At 39.3% G+C, this 24,470-nt stretch overlaps 1 protein-coding gene across 5 annotated transcripts in view; it reads right to left on the bottom strand.

Annotated features, from left to right (window-relative positions):
* The window catches only part of ACSL3 (acyl-CoA synthetase long chain family member 3), a 51,560-nt gene that overhangs the window by 16,938 nt on the left and 10,152 nt on the right, over positions 1 to 24,470 (bottom strand). For 4 of the 5 annotated variants that reach the window (XR_009487653.1, XM_059855261.1, XM_059855264.1 and 1 more), the window contains exons 2-7: positions 19,137 to 19,240; positions 14,232 to 14,653; positions 7,718 to 7,895; positions 3,789 to 3,898; positions 2,411 to 2,549; positions 476 to 626 (exon numbers count right to left, since the gene is read on the bottom strand). Coding sequence is in view for 4 of the 5 variants with exons in the window: in XM_059855261.1 (XP_059711244.1) it covers positions 476 to 626; positions 2,411 to 2,549; positions 3,789 to 3,898; positions 7,718 to 7,895; positions 14,232 to 14,582 (929 nt within the window). In the remaining variant the exon portion in view is untranslated. The remainder of the gene's footprint in view (positions 1 to 475; positions 627 to 2,410; positions 2,550 to 3,788; positions 3,899 to 7,717; positions 7,896 to 14,231; positions 14,654 to 19,136; positions 19,241 to 24,470) is intronic. The other variant, XM_059855263.1, reaches the window with a different exon arrangement.

The following is a 24,470-nucleotide window of genomic DNA, read 5'->3' as shown; positions in this document are numbered from 1 at the left end:
TGTGGGTTTTGTTTCAAAAGTTGCACACTATACACTGCAGGTTTTAGGCATGAAAAAAAGGTGATGGTTACTCTGATTACTCATCTCAAGACAATTAACCATGTGTTATGGTTGCAAAGGCAACTCAATGGATGAGATTAAAAACTGCACCACACAGAAAGAAGCCACAGAATTTAAACATTAACCAAGGCAAGCACTGTTTAGGAAGGCTTTCAACCACTCTAGTGCAAGGTGGCCTCACAGGTTTTTGTGTCCTGGTCCTGCCCACATACCAAAGAGGAGAGAACAAAGAGTACATGAAGTAGTATCATGTCATTTAGTGCAGTACTGGAAGATGCTCAGATGTCAGTGCACAGTATGATGTGTCACAGCCATAGCAATATAAAACAATTCATATTCTACACAGCAATTAGTCTAAAGTTCAATGCAACTATGTGACTTCTTTACTTGCTGGTCAGTAACAGTTGGTACCCACCCCAGATTTGGGATCCTCTCAGCCATTCCAGTTATCCCAGCAATTATGTTGCAATGGGAGATCATCACTCCTTTGGGAATTCCTGTGGATCCACTTGTGTACATGATCACTGCAATATCCGAGGGCACAGGCCTGGATGGCTGCTTGTTTCCTGCAAGTTTTTAAAAAATAGGATGTGTGATGTGTGGAGAGCCTCTCAAGCTGGGAGATCTGACACACTGACACATTTCAGCAGTGCTGCAATACAGCACCACGGGACTCCTGCTATTACATTCTGCTTTTGCTTGAAAAAGATTGTGGTCAAGCTTAAGTGCCTCCACAAAGAGCAGCAACTTTGCACTAGCTGAGCAATGACTGATTGTCCTTATCCACCACAACAGTTTTCCTATTATTTTTCCCCCACTCCTGCAGTGGAGAGAAAAACAGGCAGAGCTTTGTCTTGTCCAAAGCATCACTGAGCATCCCTGCTTGGGAAGGTTCACTGCCCTGCTTCCACCCCTCTGTGCCTCACGTGCTCCCTAGCAGGGAACAACACACTGCCTCATTTGCAACACCTGCAGCAAAGCACTGCTGAGCCAACCTGAGGTCCCACCTCCATGAATATTTAAAAGAAGTTCAACAGCTTTAATTGGATTAAAGTGCTTTTTAAATACTTGTGCTGAGAGCAAGAAAATACAAAAACTACTGTGCTTACTCAGAGGAAACTGCATCACACACAGTGCGTGAGGCACAGTGCACAAACTGAATGAGAAGCATGAAAGCAACATTTAATAATTTTCCACTCACTGAATCCTGCCTATCCTGCACAAGGAACAACACAGAGGAAAAGAAACATAAGTAATAGCTCATCTACTTAATATTAACTGGACATGCTCGACCATAAACAATTCATGATAGGATTTCACAGTTTATGAATGGTTAACTTGACAAAGATAATGTTTCTTTATTGTAGTGCAGAGTATGTGACATTTAAAGATTAAATGCCTTTTTACATAGCACATAGATTAAAAAATTCCAGGGAGCTAATGAATTACAGCCAAAATTTTTCTGCTGGTGTTGTATTAAGTTGTTTTAGTAGTACATGAAACTGGTATAGCAATTAGGGAAATGGATCTTCCAAAGAAATTGAGGTCATGGTGTTTGGTGCAAACCTGCCATTCCCCTGAACATCAAAATCAGATGGACTGACCACCCCCCACTCCTAAAATACAATCCAACATTGTTGAGCCTGCAGTAGTTAAAGAGATTCTGAAAACATAAAGGATAAGAACAAAAGAAAGCAATTACTGAATATACTGACATCTCAAATATTAGGATGGGCAGCTCTTCAGAGCCAAGAATAAAAATTTCTTAAGATTACAATTAAAATAAATACTAAAATTCTGAATTAGAGTTCTAAAAATATTACATAGACCAGAAATAGAGTTTAATGAATTTACACAGATTGATGCTTTCAGAAATGGAATAAGTGACCAAGTTCTATCAGATTCAAATGACTATTTTACATTTCGCTATCTGTGAATTTTACAAAACTGAATAGTAACAAAGTACTGATTTCTTTTGTTATAAAATACACAATGATTTTCCTTCTGTGCCCTGAATAACCTGGTTTTAATACGTCTGATGATAAGAATGCTTTTTAAGTTTCTCTCCTGAATTAATTGCTTATCCTAAAAACTACCCTTCAACCTGTAACACTTGATTGTGGAGTCAGTTTTTACTCTGTTGAAAAACATAAAACAAACTTACACCCCAAAATCCAACCACCTACAACAAAAATAAAACAACAAAAAAATCACACATATTTTATTTAACAGAAAAGGAGATAAGAAAAGGCTGAATCTGCAGAATTTTGAAATCTGCAGTTTCTTCAAGTTTACTCAACGGGGTCAAACTAGGGCACCAAGAGAGAAGGTCTGAAGAAGAACAACCTACCAGTGCCTGCCTTGGCCCCCATGGCTTGCACAGATGCCATGGTGTGAACAATGACCCCCTTGGGGAACTCTGACCACGTCGTGGGTTTGCCATCCACTGTAATTATGTGTCGCAGAAGTGGAACTTGAGAAACAATTTCCTGTGAAAATGAAAAATAGGTTCAGAAATTAAAAATTTGTTTTATGCCAGGAAGTAAAAAAAAAACAAAAACCAAAACTAAGAACAAAAGCCTCCATGCTATCTGCTGTATACTTTTTAAAAAGCATTAATATAAAACAAACATCTCAGAATTTTAAAGGATAAATCTGCCAAGCTCAAATAGCTGCAAGCTTGAAGCTTACCAATTTTAAGGCCAAAAACTTCTCCATACATTTACTGATTTGTATTTTATTTCATGAAAACCCCACAAATAAGACTGCAGTGATTTGTAGACATATTTGACTTTCCCTTCCCATAGAACGCAGAGAAAAATTGGTGATACTGAGCCCACAATAATTCTTAGGCTGCTCCTTGGTTATTATGCTATTTAAAATAAGCAACAGCTAGCAGAAATATTGAAAATTACTAGTTAAGCATTTCAAGCAAAACATGAGTTCAAAGACATTTATCAGTGTTCTCATGGAAGAAGAGATCATCACCTACAGAAGAGCAATTGTACATTCTCTCACTGCAAGCTGAAATAAATGTGCATGGCATAGATACTGTCATTGCAGTAACTTCTTTTTAAAGTTTGGGAAATTCTCATTCAAATTTCTCATTCAATAGCAGCACAGTTTTTCATTAAAAACAATTTCCTTAACTGAAAGATCCACTTTCCCCAAAACACACAATGATGAAACTCATGCAGATTAGTTGTTCCACTCGGGTATTCCATCAGGGTCAGTAAGTCAAAAAAGTTCTTTGACTGTGCTAATGTTTAGTGAGTTTTTTCTCCCCCTGCACGGAAAAACAGCTCTATCTCTTTAAACACCCATCTTTAGACATAAAAACCATTCTCTGCTGGGAAAACATCTGATAATAAGCCAGGAGCATGATCACAGTTAGCTCTTTATACATTTTTCTGTTCTTCCCATTGTTACATTTATAGGCACTAAATCCACCCAGAAACCAGGGCAGTTTCTTGTAAAGGTGTTTTTCCAGGCAGCCCTCCAGCTCTGCAATACTGCAAACTGCTCATTCTCCAGTCACTGAGCAGCCTAAAACCCACTAAAAGCAAACTACCACTTTCTGTACATGAAGACAGATACATAAATTTTCTTCCAAAAGTGTCTACGATATGCAAAGGCAATAAATCATTGCTCTGTACCATGGAAGCAGGCCATTTAACAATGGTGAACAGACACATTGCAAAGAGATAGCCAAAGAACAGCTTTCTGACCTTCAGTTTTGTTTGCATCAGCTCTTTACTAGTAATGATGGTGGTCACCTCTGTTTCGTTCAGCCCGTGAACTATTGCTGGCCCTCCCAGCGTGGCGTACAGAGTAACAACTGAAACACAAAGCAGGGCAAATGGTCAGTCCCTGGGTTACATTTTCAAGTGTAGTTTACAAAAAAGAACTGAGATTAATCTATTCCAACTAAGGCACCACAGTAAAAATATTTGTCAACTCAAAGATGGGAAAGTTTTGTATTTAAAAAGCCTCTTAACATTTGAATTTAAATACAGTGTGATCTTCAGTTACTGCCAGAAGGCAGAATGAACAACCATTCTCTATGTGACTGTTTATTCTTTTCCAAGGTCTAATTAGAGGTCCCAAAACCACATCACCTTATGAAATTCTCCTGGATCTACTCTCATACTGTCACTGCTTTTACCATTTGAAAAGTAGGCAAACCTTCTCAGTTTAATCACTGTGTTACATTCCTCTTGCACACAGGAAAGAAACAGCTTTCATCCATGTGACTTCTCTTTCCAGAATTCACATCCTCTGCTAATAACCTTTCACAATTGACTGCTAATAACAAATTATTACAGCATGGCAATATGTGTCATCAGCAGAGAATTCTCACACTCAGGAATAAATCTATGACTAGCTTGTTCTGCCATCTATTTAAAATAATGTAATAAAGGTTTAATCATCACAGTCATTAGACCTTGAACTGACATCATGAGAATCATACAGAACAGCAAGAAAGAAAATATTTGGAAAACTGACTACAAGAAAAATTGTTTCCTGTTTGTAAGGTCAGCTCATTAGTGAGCGTGTTACACAATTATTTCATATTAACACCTTAAAAAAAGTATTTAATTTCCTGGCATTTTCAATGGAATTGAATGACAAGAGAGCAAAAGAGACTAGATAAGAAAAAGGCAACTAAAAATTGAAGAGAAGTATTGCTCTTAAAAAAAAAAATTCTACTTTCCAAGCAGAACACTGAACAGGTAGATCTCATAAAAGCTCTGAGATCAATCAACACAATCCATAATTATAATATTCTTGCTGGGAGTTTCATCACATCAGGTCTCTGAATATCTTCTGCTTTTTAGTCTGTATATAGCTGAATTTTTAAAGAATGTAATTATGAAAATAAGACAATCATTACATTAGGACTGTAATCACTGCAGCAAAGATTAAAAATTAAATTAAATAAAGTTCTGTTGTATTCTAAGATTTTTATTTTAATATTTTAAATCCAAGGAGTTACTAACACAAAACAACTCAAAAGCAGTCTTCTTACACAGAAAAGTAAATAGTTGACCTCTACTCATTTTTTTCTTGTTAAAACAGCCCATCATAGTTCAGAACTGTTGCAGGGCAAATGCACATGCACTGTGTTTTCTTTAATTTGGTGGGAGCAAAGTCCAGAAGAGTGCCTCTCCTCGTTCCCACGAGCTCTCTCTCCTTACTGCAGTGACCCCTGTTATATAAACATGTAGCAGAAATTCAGCTGCCCCGAGCCAAGAAGCAGAACCGAGCTGACAACACCGCCCAGAAGGCAGAGCATCATCTCGGGAGTAACCACGGGGTACTTAATTACTCATCTGCAAATAAGTACATTAAGACACTCAGAGCTATATGACAGAGCCAAAGGGAAAGAGAGACCATTTATATGATGGTGTACTGATGTCATGGAGAGAGCAAAACTGAGCAATGACTCATCTCTGAAATTCTCCCTTCTCCACAATGGCACTCAAAACTTTTTCAGGCAAATACGAAAGTTTTGATAGTTTTTTCTCTCCTCATTCTCTTGAAAATGTACTAAAAAGGGATTATTTTGTATTCACCTTTATACATGCAACAGTACAAGTGAGTCTTTGTTATCTGACCAAAGGCTTGACAAAAAGAAAATCCCCAACAACACTGAATTCACCAGCTCGTAGGAAAAGACAAAACCTTACCCGAAAGAAACAAACAGAACTTCTACAATTTATTTCAAGGTAACTGGAATGTTAAACTGAGTATTTCAGCACCCATCATACATCAAGAATAAAAAGCAAAATGCACCTTTAAAGGCTTCAGCCACATTTACTTCTGACAAAACCATTCCTGCTCAAGTATGATTGAAAAATGAAACCTAACCTCTCCTATTCTTCCACCATTTGGCGATGCACTTTTGTGTTTTATCTGCCTACTTTAGTGAAGAGCTGTTCACACACATGAAGAGGTACTCGGAAGAAAATCTGGTTTCATGTTAGTACTACTTCTTCTGTCTCTGATCTAGCAAATCCCACTCTACCTCCTGCAAATATAAGACTTAGAGAACTTCAGAAAAAGTCACATTTAAAATCAAGCAAGTATTTCTAACCATAAAATAACTTGTTTGTGCAAGTAATCCATAATAAATATCATTTTCCTCATTTCAATTCCATAGCGCAAAAGGCATTCTCTCCAACACTACATATGTAGCAGATGACCCTGCTCTGTTGACACCAGCTCTGGGCCCAGCCCATCAGACTGAACACATCTCATGTTTGCAAAGAATGTCCCAACACCCCCACAGCAGCTGGCTGGTATCAACCCTGCACACTGAAAAATGCTAACATCAGCCATTTAGCAATGTCTTGCCACTATTACTGCTTCAACATCATCTGAATCTTCCAATTTGTCCTGCAAGCTGCCTGTGAACACTGCACAGCTCTCTCTTCATCTGCCAGCACAAGTCAGCCAAGTTCACAGAAGATGACAGAGCTTAGCTGCTGAACACCACGTCAGAGTGTGTGCCGAGGCACGTCGCAGCAAGGGGATTTAAAGCTCTAATCCAGCAAACCCAAAAACATCCCATTCTGCTCACAACATCCAGCCCCTAGCTCAGATTCCCCCCCTCAAATTAGAAATGTCCCTAGGATTTGTAAATGTGCTTCAGCTCCAAAGGAAAAAAATGGTACAAGCCCTTGTATTTTATTTCCAGGATAGCCACTAGGAATGTGACAGACCCCAAAAATGATAAATGGGAACTGGCACAGAGACATGTAGTTTAAAAGCAGCACAGGCATCTTATCTGAGAATAGTCTGTGCAGGTCTCTGCTCTGGCTGGCAGGCCAGCAGCACTTACACACTGAAGAACCAACCAAAACCATCACCCATTTAGGTGGGAAGGCACCTGCACACACCATCCACTGCAGCAGAGTGCTCAGAGCCAGGGCCAGTCTGGGTTTTACAGCTCTACAAGGATGAAGATTTCACAACCACATCTTATTGGAAGGGTAAATGTGGCACAGGAGGGAAAAGGCCAAAGCCTGTGAGGAACTGCAGTTCTTGGCATGCCCTGAGGGACAAGATGTGTCCCCCCTGAGAGCATCACAGAACCCAGCCAGGCTGGGCTTAGATAAAGGACATATTAAGGAGTGATGATGAAACAAACATCTAAACAGCTATAGCACACTGAGACCAGCACTCAGTACATTCCTTACCAAGGAAAAAAGGCCCAACCAAAATCAAAATTGAAGAACTGACAAAATATTCAGATAAAACAAAACTTGCAGGCACAGATGAAGGTTTGACGTCAACTCCTGAAACTGAGTCAATGAATTCGTGTGTGATTTTTGTTTGTTTTCAGAAACTTGGGAATCTGTACTGATTTGAGATGAAAAGAAAATAAACCCCTCACAAATTCATTGAGCAAACTATACTTACCAAAACCATTCTCCCCATCTGCCAAGAGATACAGGTTTCTCTAGTCACCAAAGCAAAAGGCTACAAAGTGCAGTTTCCAACTTAGGCAGTATTTTTTAATTTGAAAACTTTAATGCTCTCTATAAAATCCAGATAAAGTTTTCTTAGTACATAAAGCCAAGCAAGAAGTTAGTTTTGTTTTCAGATTGTGAGGCTGAAAGCCATAAAACCTTCAGGGAAGACAGGTACTCACGCTGGTAGTTGCACATAAAGCAGGCCTGGGCTGCAATCATCCACTCTGCTCTGGTCTCACAGAAGATAGCAATGTTAGTCTTTGGCTGCTGACCCAAGACTGCTAAGCCATTTCCAAAATTAACAGCTTTAATGTATACATCTTCATAAGAAAGCCAGGTGTACTTGCCAAGGATGACCTAATAAGAACAATAAAATCAATTTAGAAAATGAAAATCCTTAACACGTCCTACTACATCTTCACCCACATGAAGAATCCAGAGATGTTTGAGTAACACGTGCTTGAATTGTAACAGCAGTTCACTCAAGATAAAGATGACACTTTCTTGCCAAAAGCTACAGGGCCTGTGGAAGTTCCAACCTAAATACCAGATCACAATGCAGTATCTCCATGCATGTTACCACCTCAGTTTCTATTTTCACAGAAGGGAAAGCACACGATTCCCACCATCTTTCGTAGCTTCAGGAGCCCTCTGAAAGACTGTTTGGTTACCTGGCCCACATACCTCTCCTTGTTAAAAAAGTTTGGTTTATGTAAAAGATGGGAAGCACTAGTTAGCACAGTACATTCTCTATATTTGCTGTCTTGGATATTTGGGCTACAATTCTACACAAATGTGACACTCAGATGTTCATCAAAAAAAATTATTTAAAAAGGAAACCGGACTCCAGAGAGCAGTATATCCACGGGTCCTCAGTCAGAAATTGTGAAATCCCTTTCCCTTTGTTCTGAAACAAATGTCAAGGGGATGAGCAGTAATAATTTTGCCCTTTTTTTTACTGTTAAACAAAAGTGGGACAGAAGACAGGATAGGAAACGACTGGCAAAGCTCAGTTCTGAGAAGTCATGTAGAATATATTATGCAATCTCATTTTTCCATATGGGAAAACTGGGGCACAGTAAAATTGGATTTGAATTTACAGGTTTCTGTGTGTACTTGCACCTTGCAGTACTATTTCCTTATTGACTGAGGATATTTCTTTGAGAACAACCTAGAAATTTTCCTATGTAGACATAGTATGAAGATGTTTTATACTGAAAATCTGTACTTCAAATTCTTATATCCTACCCATCTATTTATATAAGCACAATGACAATTCTCAAACACAATTTATTAATCAAGTATTTCAGACATGTTCTTTACAAAGAGTTAGTAATAAATGCAAGCAAACACTACAAAAACAAGAAAAGCTAGAACTAGAAAAGCTCCTTCATTTTTTTCCATATTTCGTTCGTGAGTGGCAACTAAATTTCAAACTTTGGGCTAATCTAACAATTTGTGACATGTAACTATATTTCTAATGCATCTGTATTTACACATCTGCTTCTTTAATAAAATATATTTTAAAATTTCTCTCAAATTCTAATAGAAAAACAAAATTTAGTAGATTTCCTTTGTCAAGACACTTATCCAAACTGTTTCATGGTTACAATTAGTTGTAACAATGAGTTGTACCTACTACAGCTTCACTGCATACTGCTCATTAACCTACTTGTTTAGTAGGACAAACAGGTACATGTGCAGCTGCTTGGAATTTCATAAATATCTTTATGGGAAAATATCATTTAACAAGCCCAAAAAACAACATTCGTCAACTACAGCAATATACAGCAATTCCACCAGAAAATACAGATTTCTCACACAAATATCTGCTCAGTTTTTCCTGGTTTATTTCCAGAAGCTCTGTTTCAGTGGCAAACAGGCTGTTTCAAAACCCAAAACCTGGGAGTTCCTTTTTGTTTCAACACACCGGGATATTTCTGGTGTGGAAAATTCTCACTGCTTCCAAAAAAAACATTGCACCTCTTCCTGTCCATCCAAATTTTGGTAATTTGGAATTTAAATTCCAATTTGGGATTTTTTTCCCCAAAGGCAGTATTTTTGGCAGATGGGGAAGTTCTTGACAAGCTCATCAGCTGAAAACAATTTATAGCAGTAACTTGGGCAATACCCTTTCCCTCATTATACTCTGCCTACAGTGTAGCCTCAAGAAAACTGCTCACAAATAATTAGGCCAAGAAATACAAGCAGATTCTTGTTACTGTTTCTGGTAAGCTTGCCAATCCATAAGAGGTTTTAGTAATTTCCACCACTCTCACTGAACTGGGGAACATAAATCTGTAATTGGCCAAAAATTAATCTCTCCAAATAATACTTGTGATTCTGCTTTTCCCCCCTTTTTTATTCTCTTAAATAATTCATCTTAAGCTTGTTGATATGTAGTGAAAGACCATTCACTGGTGCTTTCTTTTCTTAAAAAGGAAAAATCCTTTTTAAGGACGTGTAGCACCATTGGCTGTAGCTATTTATATAAAAATACATTTCTGAAGAACACTGAGGTGAGAACAGGTAAGACCTTTTTCAATGCAGCACTTTTGAGTTTTACTTTTCTGCTGCCTTCCATATATTCAAATTCCAGTGTTCCTGCCCCATGCCCAGTGTTCCTTCTCTATTCCATCCCTATGATATTTACATTATACACACATTAGTGAATAACAGCTATGCATATATACATATTACTAAACTGGCTTTAAGTCCCTTTCTGCTGCATTTCTCTACCAGCTTCCTCTGCAGGACACAGAGCAGGTTACAGTTTATCTCATACTCCTCATGTTGGAGTGTGTCTCCAAACCCACTTCCCTTCTTGGCCTTGCCCTCAGTAGCTTTTGCTAACATTTTCCCATGTATAGGCAAGAAAGACAAGGAGCTACTGGAGAGAGTCCAGTGGATGCCACAAAGATGGTGAGGGGTCTGGAGCATCTCTCTTATGAGGAGAGACTGCAGGAGCTGGTTAGTCTGGAGAAGACTGAGGAGATCTCATTAATGCACACAAATATCTCAAAGGGGTGCCAAGAGCATGGTGCCAGGCTCTTTCCAAGGGTTCCCAGTGATGGGACAAGGAGCAATGGCCATGAACTAAAACATAAGAAATTCCACTTCAACACGAGGTAGAACTTCCTGACATTGAGGGTGGGGAGCCCTGGAGCAGCTGCCCAGGGAAGGTGTGGAGGCTCCCTCTCTGCAGGCATTCCAAACCCACCTGGACACGTTCCTGTGCCACCTGCTCTGGGTGACCCTGCCTGGACAGAGGCAGGACTGGATGATCTCCAGAGGCCCATTCCAACCCTAACAATTCTGTGATCCTGCTTCTGCTGCCAACAGGTAAGACTGGCATTAGGCACCATAATCCTTTAAACATTCACAGATGTTTAACTTAACAACTTTCAGAGCTTACTTCTGCTTGGTAAAGAATGGAAAGAAGATAACTATCCAAGAGCTGGCAGAAAGGCCCAAGAAGAGAGTCTGAGCAGAGATGGAAGAGCCCCACAGAGAGCAGGCAGCAGGACCTGCAGAGCTGGGGTTTTCCCTGGAACCACGGCATTCCATAGGAGAACGCTGCCCTCTCGTGCTCCAGCCTTCCACTGCAGCCTGAGTCACACTGGCACACAAAACACCACGAGCCAGCCAGACTCCATTAGTATTTGGAAATCCAGAGGAGCAGAGACTAAACACACAGCTAGCATTTATTTTACCTGGACTTTAGAAACATGTTAAAATTTATGGTACAAAGGTGTAATGAAAGGTTCTTGATAAAGCTGCAGGCTCATGTAGGGTCATTAAACTACCTGATCTCAGTTACCTTTGAAGGTCTTCCTAAAAGTACCTTAAAAGGTTTAAAGAACATTGGCTATGATCATGAACTAAATACATCTTCCTGTAAAAGTATATTAAAAATAATACAAAGAAGGTTATTTGAAATGCCCACTTTTGGCCTTTTTCACATGAACACATGGACTGCAGCTGAATATATCTAAAAAACCCCACCCTAACATACCACTTACATAGCAATCTATGTTTTTCAACATGATAAGGTTCTTGGCATGGCAAGAACCTTCCTGAACCTTGACTTTAAGCTTCAGTATCATCGATAATGAGTTAAGTTCTGAATTTCAAGAATTGCCCATGTGCGTGCTGTTGCACCCAAGTCTCTTGGGCTTTAGATGCATCACCTTCCCCAACAAAGCTGTGTTTTTTTCTACCCACTATGTCTTATTTATTATGTTCCCAGTAATTCTGTTCTTGGTTACCCACCCTTCTTAAAGCCGAGCAAGACAAACAACCAACCAACCCCCAAAACAAACAGACATGCCCTTCAAAAAATAAAGCAATTAAACACACAAAGCCAAATCCACACACCACCATAGATCAAAGCAAGCACCTGGTAATATAACCTACCACTAAGATGACACAAAATAATGAAGCTCATCTTTTGGGCATCATAAAATCTCAGCTGTGGTCAAATTAAGTCCCTTTTCCAATTAACTACACCTTAATCTCAGAGGTATTTTCAACATTATTTTATACTGACTTAAACACCTGGTTTATGAAATTAATATTAGGTATGCATGATATTGGAGAAGGAAATTGCAGAGTACACTACAGAAGGAAATAGAAGAACTAACCATTTATGAATTACTATGAAATGCAACAAGTGCATAAGCAAGAATTTATTTTATTCACATCCATGAAATTTCTGCTGCTTTGGAATCTGCACAGAAACAAATATTTTTGGAATAATATACTACGATAAAAATTTTAAAAATTACAGATTATCTGAGATATCATTGTTCTCACAATAAATTAATTGATTTTAAAGATGTTAAGAAGCTCTAAATAATTTTAGCTGGAAGTGTAAGGACACTTAGTTTTCCCAATAATCAAAAGCTGAATATTTTACCTTCTTTTTGAGAGATATATATAAAATACAAAAATATATTGCAGATCCTGTAAGGTATAGAAATAACATACATTATACCTAAGAATTAAACTTGTTGTGCACCTTTTTGAAAGGCTGCACCAAACCTCAGCAAGCTGGCTTTGTCTAGAGGGAACAAGGCAATAAAAGGTGCCTGGAATGAAAGAAATCAAAGGAGAGAACCCTGACATTTAGAATCAACAAGGTATCTTGTGAAATGTTCTGATTTTCCTCACTTGCTAACTAACACATGCTATGAGATCTTAAGAAACACTGTATTCCCTAACAGAAAAAAAATAAATTAAATGGTCCTGTGTGATAATGCCACGACTTGGAACAAAGTAACAGGAGAGCAAGTATGGCAATTGACCACAATGAACCCTTGTGTAAAGCTTAGACAAAATTACCTAACTTGGGTAATTTCTAAGCCTAAATACTCACAAACAAGTAATTTAAGTGGATCAACACAAACATCCTTCAGATTTCCAATATTCACAACGCTCTGCTTGCATAATGGCAAAGGCTAAAACTCCTAAGTCCTTAAGACTTACATTCAAAATTATGATTAAAAAACAGGGCACATGTTTTTTATGTAAAAAACAGGGCAGCCAAAATTCTGATCTATGCTCAGAAGCCATTCTTTATACAACACGAACTTTCTGTTTCTTTATAGGGTAATGAGGCAGCAAATGTGCATGAAGCAAGAGTACACCAACCACTCATCCCAGCATTTTCTTCATACTGCAAAACTACCTGCACAGCTAAGGGGAAGTTTCACTAACAATAAAGTTTGTATAAAGACTTTAACAGTACTGAACTTTGCCATATATTGTGATATTAAACAAAACTTGATTTTAAACCTACCCCTCTATCAGAATTAAAACTAGCAGCATGAAGAGAAATTTTCTCCATCTGCACAGAAACCAATCTTAACTAAAAATTATCTGTTGTGGATTTAATAACTTCTAATACAGGGATGCAGAACTTAAACACAGAGATGCACAAATATGAACATTCTGTTGAAGTATTCTGCCCTTCTTCAGGCAGAAGTGAATTTCTCAATGTGTCTGAACAGATACAAAGCAGCAAATGACAATACAGGCTTGAACATAATACACTATAAAAAGTCAGTCCCTTGAAACAACAGAGCTGTTGTCAGACACTGAAATCACATCTCCCACACACATCAGGATTACAGATTGGCAGAGTGGTTCACCTTAAAGGAGACTCAAAGAAAAAAAGACTCTTCAATCAAATCTGAGCAATCCTTTTCCAAACAATAAATTCATTTAAGTCCTGAATTCCCTGGACAGAACAGAAAATCCTTAAATCACAACTAAGGCTGCTGGAAAGGCACATCTGAGTACTGGCATGTATTTTCGTATATTTATCTGATGACAGCTCAGAATAACACAAAGGGAGACTTTTTAAAATTCTTTAAAAAGAAACCTTTAAAACCACTTACATCACTAGCTGAATATTAAAAACAAATACCTAAAACATACTTGTGTTTTTTCTTTGACTGAAACCATAAATGGGATAACTATTCAAGAGTGCAAAAAGGTTTAGATTTGGCTTAAATGCCAAGTATTGAAAGATTAGGAATTGGATAATTTAATTTCTTTTCACAGCTACTGAATCTAAGCAAAGAAATTTATTTTTTCCCCAGCTTTGCTTCAGTGGACTAGAAGTGCTACGTAAAAAAGTAAACATATTGTGGAAAAAAACTCTTGAAGGCAGACTGCAAAAAGACTTACCTTTTTAAAAACCTTTCCTGATGGCTGGATTTCATCTTCCTCTTTCAGAATTTCACGTGTTCCCAAGAGTTTTTTGTCCTTGTATTTTGTTTTAGCATATTTAAAAACTTTGTCGAGTGTATCACACCCAGGATATAAAACTGAAGCTAAGCAATGCAGACTGTTCACAGATCTGTATGCACCCCCAGGCTTGTTATTCACAGGCCTGGCTTTAACCTGCTTGGCTTTTGCTATAGCCTGCCTTGATCCTGAAAGGATGTACCATGGAATGTATGTTACAAGGGAGTACACCAGGACGATGAAGTTTATAAACTGTAAAAGAACAGGGTTGATGTTATGCTTCAACTTCATTTTGGCCGCTTGAGAATGTTACAAGAGACAGTTTGGAAACATGGATCAGCTAGACAGGGGTCCAAAAAGATCTGAAAAGAGAAAAAAGAAAAGGTTAGTAGTAAACTATCACTGTTGGCAGAAGGAATTTTTAAACATGATATTACAATCCATATCCCAGTAAGTGTCTTTAGGCAGGAGATAGAAGTCTGAGCCCCAGACACAAATGAAAGCAGACACTGACCCACAGGTGGAACTGTTCCACTCCCTTTAGCAGACTGCAGTATAATGACATGTGTATCACAAGCACTTATCTGAAAGCGTTTTGTGATTATGCAGTTTAAAAGATCCTCTCCAACATCAGAGCACCTCCATGTGCACCTAGACTAGGAGTCACTATGACCTTGACTGTGAATCATCAGCCTCCAAACAAGCCCTAGGAACACAGGCCATGTCCCCACTCTGCACATGGGAACCCCAACCACTAAGGATGTTGAAATGTTTCCCAAGTGTTGGACACACTTGGACACCCCCCTGAGAGAAGGAAAGCTGTGTATGTGACAGAACTTTGCTGCTTCATTTCTAGGGACTTCCCATCAGTCCTGTGATTTCAGTCTCAGAAGCAGTATCCAATGAGCCCACTTGTATCAATAAACACGAGCTAAGAAATATTGAGTAAATACCAGAAAAGAGCTTATAAATATCCCCAAATTCCTAACAACAGCACAATGAAGAGATGTGTAACATTTTCCAGAGTCCTTAATGATGCCAGGGTATTCACTTTGTCTTTTTTAAAAGCATAATTTACTGTATCTAATGACTACAATGATGATGCAACTTTCTAATGTATTCTACTGTTGAGTCATGAAATTATGCAATCTGTCTAAAAGATTAAAAAGGCAAATCAACAAGATAACTGAAATCCTTGTGGAAATCAGGGATGGTTGCCATAATGGCTAAAGATGGATTTCTGGAACAGTCCATGAGCCACTAGCTGAAAAAATGTTCTGTACATAATGAACTACAAATGCACTTCACTCAGTTAACCTTTCAAACTTATCGATACAACTTATTAAAAGCAGTACCATAAATCAAGCAACTAATAATGATGTATACATAAGCTGCACAGCTTTTGACAATTCTAAATTCATTTTTATTCATGAGATGTATTATTCTGTGCTGACGTCTTCCACTCTGACTTTTCCTCCCACTAACTCTCTGAAAACCCTAATGAACAGAAATTTCAGTTGAAAAAAGTAATGTTTAAATCATATAAGACCCTTCAGTAGCAATGGAAATTCATTAATCCTAGATCTGCAGTCCTTTTGGGAATGGATCAATCCAGCATCCTTCACTTCTAGGAAAAGATTCATTCCATCTTTCCCTGAACACAAAACTTCCTAAAACTCCAAGCAAACATATTTCATGACCATCTTTTTCCCTAGCAAGCTGCTGTAATCTCACTGTTAACACTGCATCATTACAGGCAATTTGAAGGAACCAAACAACATCAAAGTCTGTTCTGCAGAGCACCCTGAGACACACACTGAAATAAACCACAGGAGCCCTTCACAGTATGAACTTTCTGCAACAAGCAGCAGTGGAGGAAAGATTTAAATTATTCTAAAAAATTAAATAGAAGTGCATATATTTTAATTTTCAGATCAAAGGCAAAAAGCAATGACAAACAGAAAACAAATTTAAATAGGCTAAAGGGCAAATTCAGTAATCACTTGAAGAGACTTATGTTCTTAGGGTGCCACTGAAGGATACTTAATGAAAATAATCATGAGCCAGCCAATCAGCTACTGCAGGCCAGAAAAATTATACTGTTGTTGATAGCAGCACAGAACAAGATGTTTAAAAGCTGAATCCAGAGTTCACACAACAAGAGTTTGCCCATTTTTTAAAAAGTTTTATGCTGTACTATTATTTTGCCTGGCACAGTTCAGGAGATGACCATCTTTTTTCTCCTTATAAAGCTGGAGAACTCTCTGCCTAAAAAGTAGAAACAGAATTCAACCAAACACTGCTACATATGAAAATTAAAGCAACTCATTTAATACCTTTAGGCAAACTGATCTTCAAAGAAATTCCCTGATACACAGTCAAAGCTGTTCAAATAATATTCTCTCTAGGTTTCATAACTTTCCTTGGTTAGAGAGGCACTGAACCCTTCCAGAACAGAAGGCTCCCATTTCATTTTGCAATTAGTTATCCCAACAGCTTAATTCTTTCCTCAGAAGGAGAGATGAACCTTTTCCACTATTTCTATGATAACCATGCCAAGGTGCCATGTCAAGCCCTCTCTTCTGGCTCATCCTTGCATAATAACCCCCATACCTGGCAATCTTTGCTTTGAATTGCAAACATAAATTGTGCTTTGCTCACCATTTCATAAAAGGCTGCACTGCAAGAAAGGGTCTAAGGAACACTCCAACAGCACAGACTAAAGGGACAGTCTTGGACTGTTCCCTGGCTCAGAAAAGCAAGCATCCTGCTCTAGAACTCTGCTCTGATGTACCTCTCTTAAATTGCTAATTATTTCAGTTATTCCTTTGCAAAAGTGAGGCTATTACCAGTCATTTATTGAAAACAGTTTATTTTAAAAATTAAGACAATTTTTTTTCATTCAAAATGTAATGTTTTTAAGATTCAAAATTATCTTTTGCAAATGAAGTTTCTTGTCTTACAGGTTGAGTAAGAGTCCATTTTTTTCCTTCAAAAATCTTACAATTATGAGATAGCAAACTTTGTCAAGAGAGAGAGCTCAGGGGCAAATGTCTTAAGAATTTGGCAATGGATTTAAGACTGTGATATTTACAGAGCATCTATGCTTGTAACTAATTGTAATTACCATTGTAATTGGACATTGGAAAAGTGCAATGCCTTTTGGAACAAGAAAGAAAAAACCTATATTCCTGTAGTTTCATTAGAAGAGTAAGCTCCATTCCTGTAGGGTGATGGTTCTAAGGAGAGCTGAGCCATGACACAAAGGAAGTTCCTTGGTGGCAATATAAAGTCTCCCCCTCTTTCCTTGTGTAACTGAAGAAGAGAAGCTGCATTTTAACTCATCATTTTGTTGATTTGTTTGCTATGTTGTTGAAGAGGAAAATACCAGGTAAGCAAAGGAGATGCAGTTTAAAATGCCTTGGTGCCCCACAGATTTATAACTGCTATTCCCAAAAGAATATCAAAGTCAGTTAAGTGGATCACTGAACATTCAATTAAAAAATCATTTTGATGACAGTGTAGAAGCAAAATTCTACCCTGACTCGAGGCTGGAGTGCTAGATGTAAGGCAATTATGACTTACAGCAAGCAAAACCAATGCAGCTGAACATGACAGTACATTTTCTCTTGGTTTTTTTCCCTTATACAAAAGGTCATTTAACCTCCACTAAGAAAACCACTTTTAATGACAATGTAAAAGAACAACATTGCTTACATTAAGATACAAAGCTTGCTCATGCATTCTTCTCTGTAACGATTATTATTTCAAAATGTATGCTATTTTAAAAACTCAAAATGAAAACACAGTATTAAAAATCAACCTGCAGAACTAATGTAAAAATTAGAAGTTTTAGTGAAATTTTCAAGGTTATATCAGATCTGGAAGGTCTATAATGGAAGCAATGTTTGCTGTTTAATACTCTGCCTTAAAAAAAAAAAAGTAGTAGTCAACAAAAACAAAACTTTGAAAGGTTTAGTGAAATACTATACATGGTTTTAACATATAATTGAAGTACAATATATTGTACTTTTTAATTTTGGAAGTAGATGACTGCTTCTGACTATAAAAAGAGTGTAAGCAAACCCATCATTTTGGGGCAGGGAACAGAAAGCAGAGGACATGATCCTAAGCAGTTTTTGCAAGTATGAGACTCTGGCACAGTGAGAAAGTTCACTGCATTTTCAGCACTGGAATTTTGTTCTTAGGCAGCTCCTGCTAAATCACTAACAAATAGAAACACATGACATGTGGTAATATTCTAACTTAGTGGTTTGGTCTGCAGATAAGCTGTAAACACTCAGGTTCTTACAGAACATGAGTCCACCCTGGTTTCACATAATCCTGCTGGGGTTTCTGAGGATTCAGTGCTCAAACCCTGACTAGTGATGCAGGAAATGTTGGGGGGTGAAATCCTGGATGAAAGGGCTGCTAATTTATACAAGAATATAACTTAGAGAAAATCTGCTCAAGCAAAGGGTTCTGGATGTGCATAAGAGCTGTTCAGTTACATGTCATTCATGTTTAGTGAGGTAGTCACCAAATGGAAAAGAGCAAGACCATAAATTAAGTTTGACACACTTTTTCGACAGCAGAAAGAAGCAGCAATCAGCACACACATTCATGAGCCTGGAGAAATAAAGCAGTACTTTTCAGGACTGATCCTTCTTAATACATAATCAGTGATTTGGCCTGATATACCACTTATACTAATACTGTTATACCCTTTAGTTTCAGAAGAAAACTTTTGTTAGATGACAAAGAAAAAAATCCTTCAAGGAATGTGTTTACTAATTGACCTGCTTATAACAATTACATGACAACAATAAGAAGAAAAAAAGGAACCTTATGCAACTTCTCATCGTGGCAGGTACAGGTACAAGAGCTGATACAAGATGTTCCAGTCTCAGTTTACTCAACAGGAGCTGTCACAGGCAACTGCATGAAATCTAAAAATGGAAAATTCCCATTAAATATGGCAATTATAAAACACATCCTCCATTTTTTCACTCGTATTTTGTAATAAATAAAACCTTTTTCTCATCTGATACTGCACTGTATCACCTCAGAGAGTCCAGGCCACTGCATGCAAGTTAACACAAAGCCAGATGTGACACAGCCACGGCTCAGACTTGAGTCCTGTACAATCAAGGTGGCTGCAGCAGCTTTGGCTGAACCCAGGAGCTCATGGTACTTGTACCCCTGAGAAATTCTAACTCCCCAGTGCCCCCTGAGAAATTCTACTTGTCCCCCTGAGAAATTCTAACTCCTCAGTGCCTTTCAGTGTACACTGCTTCTACCATTTGGGGCAGGAAAAAAACCAGACCTATCTTTGTGTATCCACCCACACAGAAAATGCACTTCAGCCTAAGTCATAAAACATTCTTGAACACTTTACAAAAAGACTTAATAAAATAGTAATCATTGTATTTATTGATTTTTCTCTACTATACATTAAAGTTTTATTTACTGTCCTTTGCAGAAAGAAGTCTTGAAAACCTGTGCCAGCAAATCACATTTAAAATAGGCAAATGTAAACATTTTGTACCTATTACCTTTCTGCAAACATTACTATTTACACAGTTCTTAAAGATAATCTTTTTCAGTTTCAGTGGATTAACTATTCGCTGCTTGAGGTGAGCATCCAGGGTGCTCACTGCCCTGGTTTTTGACTTCCATGACTTCACACATACTAACCAAACTCCAACCCAGAGACTCCAAGATACTCTTGCACAAAAAAACATTTTGGTCAACAATTTATAGTTGTATAAACACATATTAAATTTCTCTTATCGGTGAATCTTGCAAAAAAAACCAAAAAACACTGATTTATTAACAGTCACTGAAAGGATAAAAAGGTTATTCACTGGATTAGGCTTTAACAGACAAAATAAGAGTATCTTCATGTACTGCCCACAGAATGTAACAACAGGAGTGCTCAAGACAATGTAACAAAGCCGTTAATACTTCTAAACTGTGCCAGAAAAACAGCCTATATTAGATTACATCTGGACTCAAAAAGTACCATTAACAACCCTGCAGAGGCAGGCTTTTACTACATCTGGAATTCACTCAAGAGCTGTCAGTATTTGCTGGCACTCAGCAAGTAAGTCTTTCTTTTACAAAAAGAGACCAAAAAGAAAGAAATCCCCATCACTGATTTAAAAATACTCATGTAGTCATCTATTTAAATTAAGAAGGCAAACCAAATGTGCACAGACACAACAGCCAATGCTCCACAAGCCAACTCCCTGGACTGTGAAGCAAGGAGGGCCTGAGGCAATGAACAGTGCAGAGGAGAATCCCAAACGTGCATCTATCTAAGGGGAAGGTCTCTTTTGCAATATGGCTTTAAGGGACAGTCAGATTTGAAAACAGATGCTCTTCACAGGTACAGCACAAGTGTTTTCACATACTTCTTGAAACAGAGAGGATGGAAATCCCAACAAGCCCTACTGAATGCTGGGAATGGATGCTTTGGGTCCCTGGAGAGGAGCTGGTCCTCAGTACATCCTCCCAAACTGGAAGCAACAGCAGCAAGGACACACCTCATCTCCCCAACTCACCCTTCACTGCTTCCCACAAGCCTCTCCTCCCACCACCTCCTGCATTCCCTGAGCACTGCTGCCCTGGCAGTGCCTGTGGGAGCTGTGCTGCTCTCCAGGGCCCAGCAGCCTCCAGGCCATCCCAGCAGACCCCTCTCCCACAGGCCCTGTGCTTTCCACACAAGTGCACACACTGTCCTTGTCCCCCGCTTGCCAATTTGCCAGCCTCTGACCCCTGCCAGTCACCCTTTGCCAGGCTGCTGCTGGGTCTCAGCACCACTTCTAGCACAAGGGAGACCTTCCACAAGCCTCCCAAGTATCCCCAAAACCCTTCTCCAGGCAGACCTGGACCCTGTCACAAACAGGAGTGCCTCTCTGCAGTCAAGCTGGGAACAGGTGCATGGCTCTGCCCCAAAGGACATCTGCTTTCAAGAGGGAGGAGCAGCACAGCTCAGCCCACTGACCCCCAGGAGTCCCCCAACAAGGGGTTTGTTCCCAGTTGTTCCCCCACCATTGGGAACAAACCCAGCAGGACCTTCCTCCACAGCCCCACACGACCACACAGGGCTTGCCACAGGCACGGAACAGCCCCTGCTACAGAAAGATCTAGAAGAGGACTGCATGGCTGTAACACAGGCGTGCACTCAGCCAGAGGGTCTCCTGAAACTCTTTCAAGAAAGCACACAAAAACAGAAATTAATTCCCACACCAACTCCAGTCCCTGATGTCTCATTCCCCATCCTGGACAGGAGACAACCTGTCTCTCATGGACTTTGCCCTCCCTGCTGCTCCACATTCTGTGAACTGCTGGGGTCTCACTCAGAAAGAGGGATGGTGGGAGACCAAAGTTGCTATTGATTATGTCTCTGCCCTCAAAAGGAAGCAGATCTTCAGGACATTGAGAGAATAAACACTCTCTGAAAGGACAGGTAGGGTAATTCTGAGCTACCTTATTCAGATCATCTGTAGCCTCCAGCTGTGACCCACCTCTAGCACAAGCCTGGGTGAACCTGAAGGCTCTTTAAATGCTTCCCCTCACTCTGCCAGGGAGCACAAGGCTGGCAGATGGCCAGAGCTAACACAGCACTCCCACTCCTGCTTCCACAACTCAACCCACTCAACGCTTCAGCATAAGCAAATCTACAACTCAGCTCCAGTCCCGAGGGAAACTCGGGCACTGCTCTGCAGGAGCATGGCTCTGAACAGCACAGGGGACACACAGACCAGCAGGGAAGAGGCATCATGACCTGGAACAAACCAGTGTCCAGGTAGGAGTTTCACAGACTGCTGGGGCACCAAAGGTTGGGCATGAACTGCACAGCCTGAGGCTGTGATTTCGGCTTGGCTCAGGCAGATTTAACGCTGGGCTGCTAAGAAAAACAGACTGTTCATCTCCAAAAGGTAATTCCACTCTTGCCCTCCATTGTACAACACACAAGTGCCTGTGTGGCTAGGAATGAGTCAGATTAGCTTGTTGATCCAGTTTAAACCCTCTCCTTCTCAGGGCAGAATGGTGGATTTCCCTTTGTATCAACTTCGGTTTGAGCCTACCACGAGTCACTGCAATCACCTAAATCAACAGAAAATTAGCATTACAAAAGATGTTATTCTTCTGCTTCGGCAAACTGAGTAACCATGAACTGACAGGAGTTACTGACAAGGCAAAACCGGAGGAGGAGAGGAAGGAGCCTGGCAGTGGAGCTGCACATGAAAGCCCACTGGGCTGTGGATGAAGCGGGCTCAGCTCAGGGACAGCAGGACGCCCTGTGACACGGGTGTCACAGCACACTGCCCTGGGATCGGGGCAGAGCTGCGGGCTGGGGATTAACCTGCTGCTCTCCTACTCATGATCTCACTGCTTACTTTTATAGGAGCTCAGCCTCGGGGGTTTCAAGTGCTACAAGCGTAAATACCTTTAAACTTTGGGTATGGGCTAATACACATCCTACAAAAACAAAGGGGTTTAATTTATGTCCTTCACATGTTTGTAAAATTATACTCCTATTTCCCTAGGAGGCAGCTAGAAGGCATGTTATTAGGATTAATAAATTATTATGTCCTTGTTAAACACCAAGATACTACAAAGGTAGGAATTACATGAACCAAAGAAGTCCTCTACCCTAGAGAGACACACACTATGGTATTAACTAAATTTTGATTGAAAGGAAAAAGTTTTATTACCTAGAAAAGATTCCTTTTCCTCTTAGTAGAATAATTTACATCAAGTGGGGGAAAAAAAATCACCCCTAGTGTTGGCAGACACCAGGGAGACAAATGCAGAAGCACAGAACTAAACTAGATAGAAGGAGCTGACACCTCAGGGATGCAGAACTGTGCTTTCTCTAAAACAGAGCCTTAGTATATCCAGTTATTCTAAAAAGTTAATGGTAAGTGGGTATTAAAAACTTCTATTTGAGATCAACATCTTTTGGTACACCCAAGCCCCACTGCCTGAAATATCACTGCACACTGCAGGACAGCAAGGGCCCAGGCTTGTACATCTCTCCTCTGCTTCCTAACAAAACAGTGACATTTATAAGAAAGCTAAAGTGACAAAGCAGACAAACAGATTTATTTCTCCCACAAAAAAACTACAGGACTCCAACACACACAGCCTGACTGCACAGGCTACAAACTTGAGTTCAAACCTTTGTTCCAGGTGAAAAATAAAACTAAATCAAAGTGAGTTCAGCACTAATGAGCTGCAGGAACAATAATTAAACACTCCTAAAGCTACCACAAAATGAACACCCTTCCAATAAAATCAACTAAAAATGCAAACCTCATTGTAACACTGCATCTTAGATTTTTTTCTATTTAAAACATTTTAAAATTTATTTTCCTTAAATAAGAGGTGTTTTTTTAACTTATCCAAGATAGCTTAGATACTTAGCGGATTGACAAACACATCTTTATTAATAAGAAAAATAAATACAGCTCTAAGCTGACAACTTTGTCAGCAAACCTTCCCAAAAAGTGCTAAAACCACTTCTTTAAAATCACGTCACAAAGTAACAGCTATGCCAGAACACAATCCAGTGCTGCTCCATCTTTCATCTCCTTCCCCTCCCACTACATACATGAAACTTCATGGCAAACAAGTGTCTTAACTCATTTCAGGCACTTTACCAGATACTGTCAATACACTGCTCCCATTCCTTTTCACAAGCAACTATTAGAGCATTTAAGAAATGCATTTAGTGCCAAACTAAATTAAATGTTTTCATGTTTGTGACAGAGAAAAAAAGAATCTAATGGGTAAAAGTACCTTGCTAGTGGAGAAGGCCTCAGAGAAACTTTGGTATCTGTCAATTCACTGCTAGAGAGAGATGAAACCACCAATTTCCCCAGCATACTGCTAGATTTTCAAACCACAGACACAAATTAAACATGGAAGAGTACATAAACAAGAATATCAACACCACGGCATATACAGTATGAAAAGAGTCTGAATAAAAAGAAGCCAGAAGCTTCACCAGTAACCTTTGCCTACTGAAGAAGTGGTGTAACAGCTGAGTTATCACTGTCAGCTTATCACTCCAAATTCCTACAGTCGTTTTCCAGCTCGTTTAATTGCCCTAAGTGCTTCCACTGGGAGGCAGACTCTGCTCTCCATCCCAATCCAAGGGACTCA

Source organism: Haemorhous mexicanus, chromosome 10 (assembly GCF_027477595.1).
Source record: "Haemorhous mexicanus isolate bHaeMex1 chromosome 10, bHaeMex1.pri, whole genome shotgun sequence".
Taxonomy (NCBI): domain Eukaryota; kingdom Metazoa; phylum Chordata; class Aves; order Passeriformes; family Fringillidae; genus Haemorhous; species Haemorhous mexicanus.
Note: the sequence above shows the minus strand (reverse complement) of the source record. Positions and strands in the feature narration are given on the sequence as shown.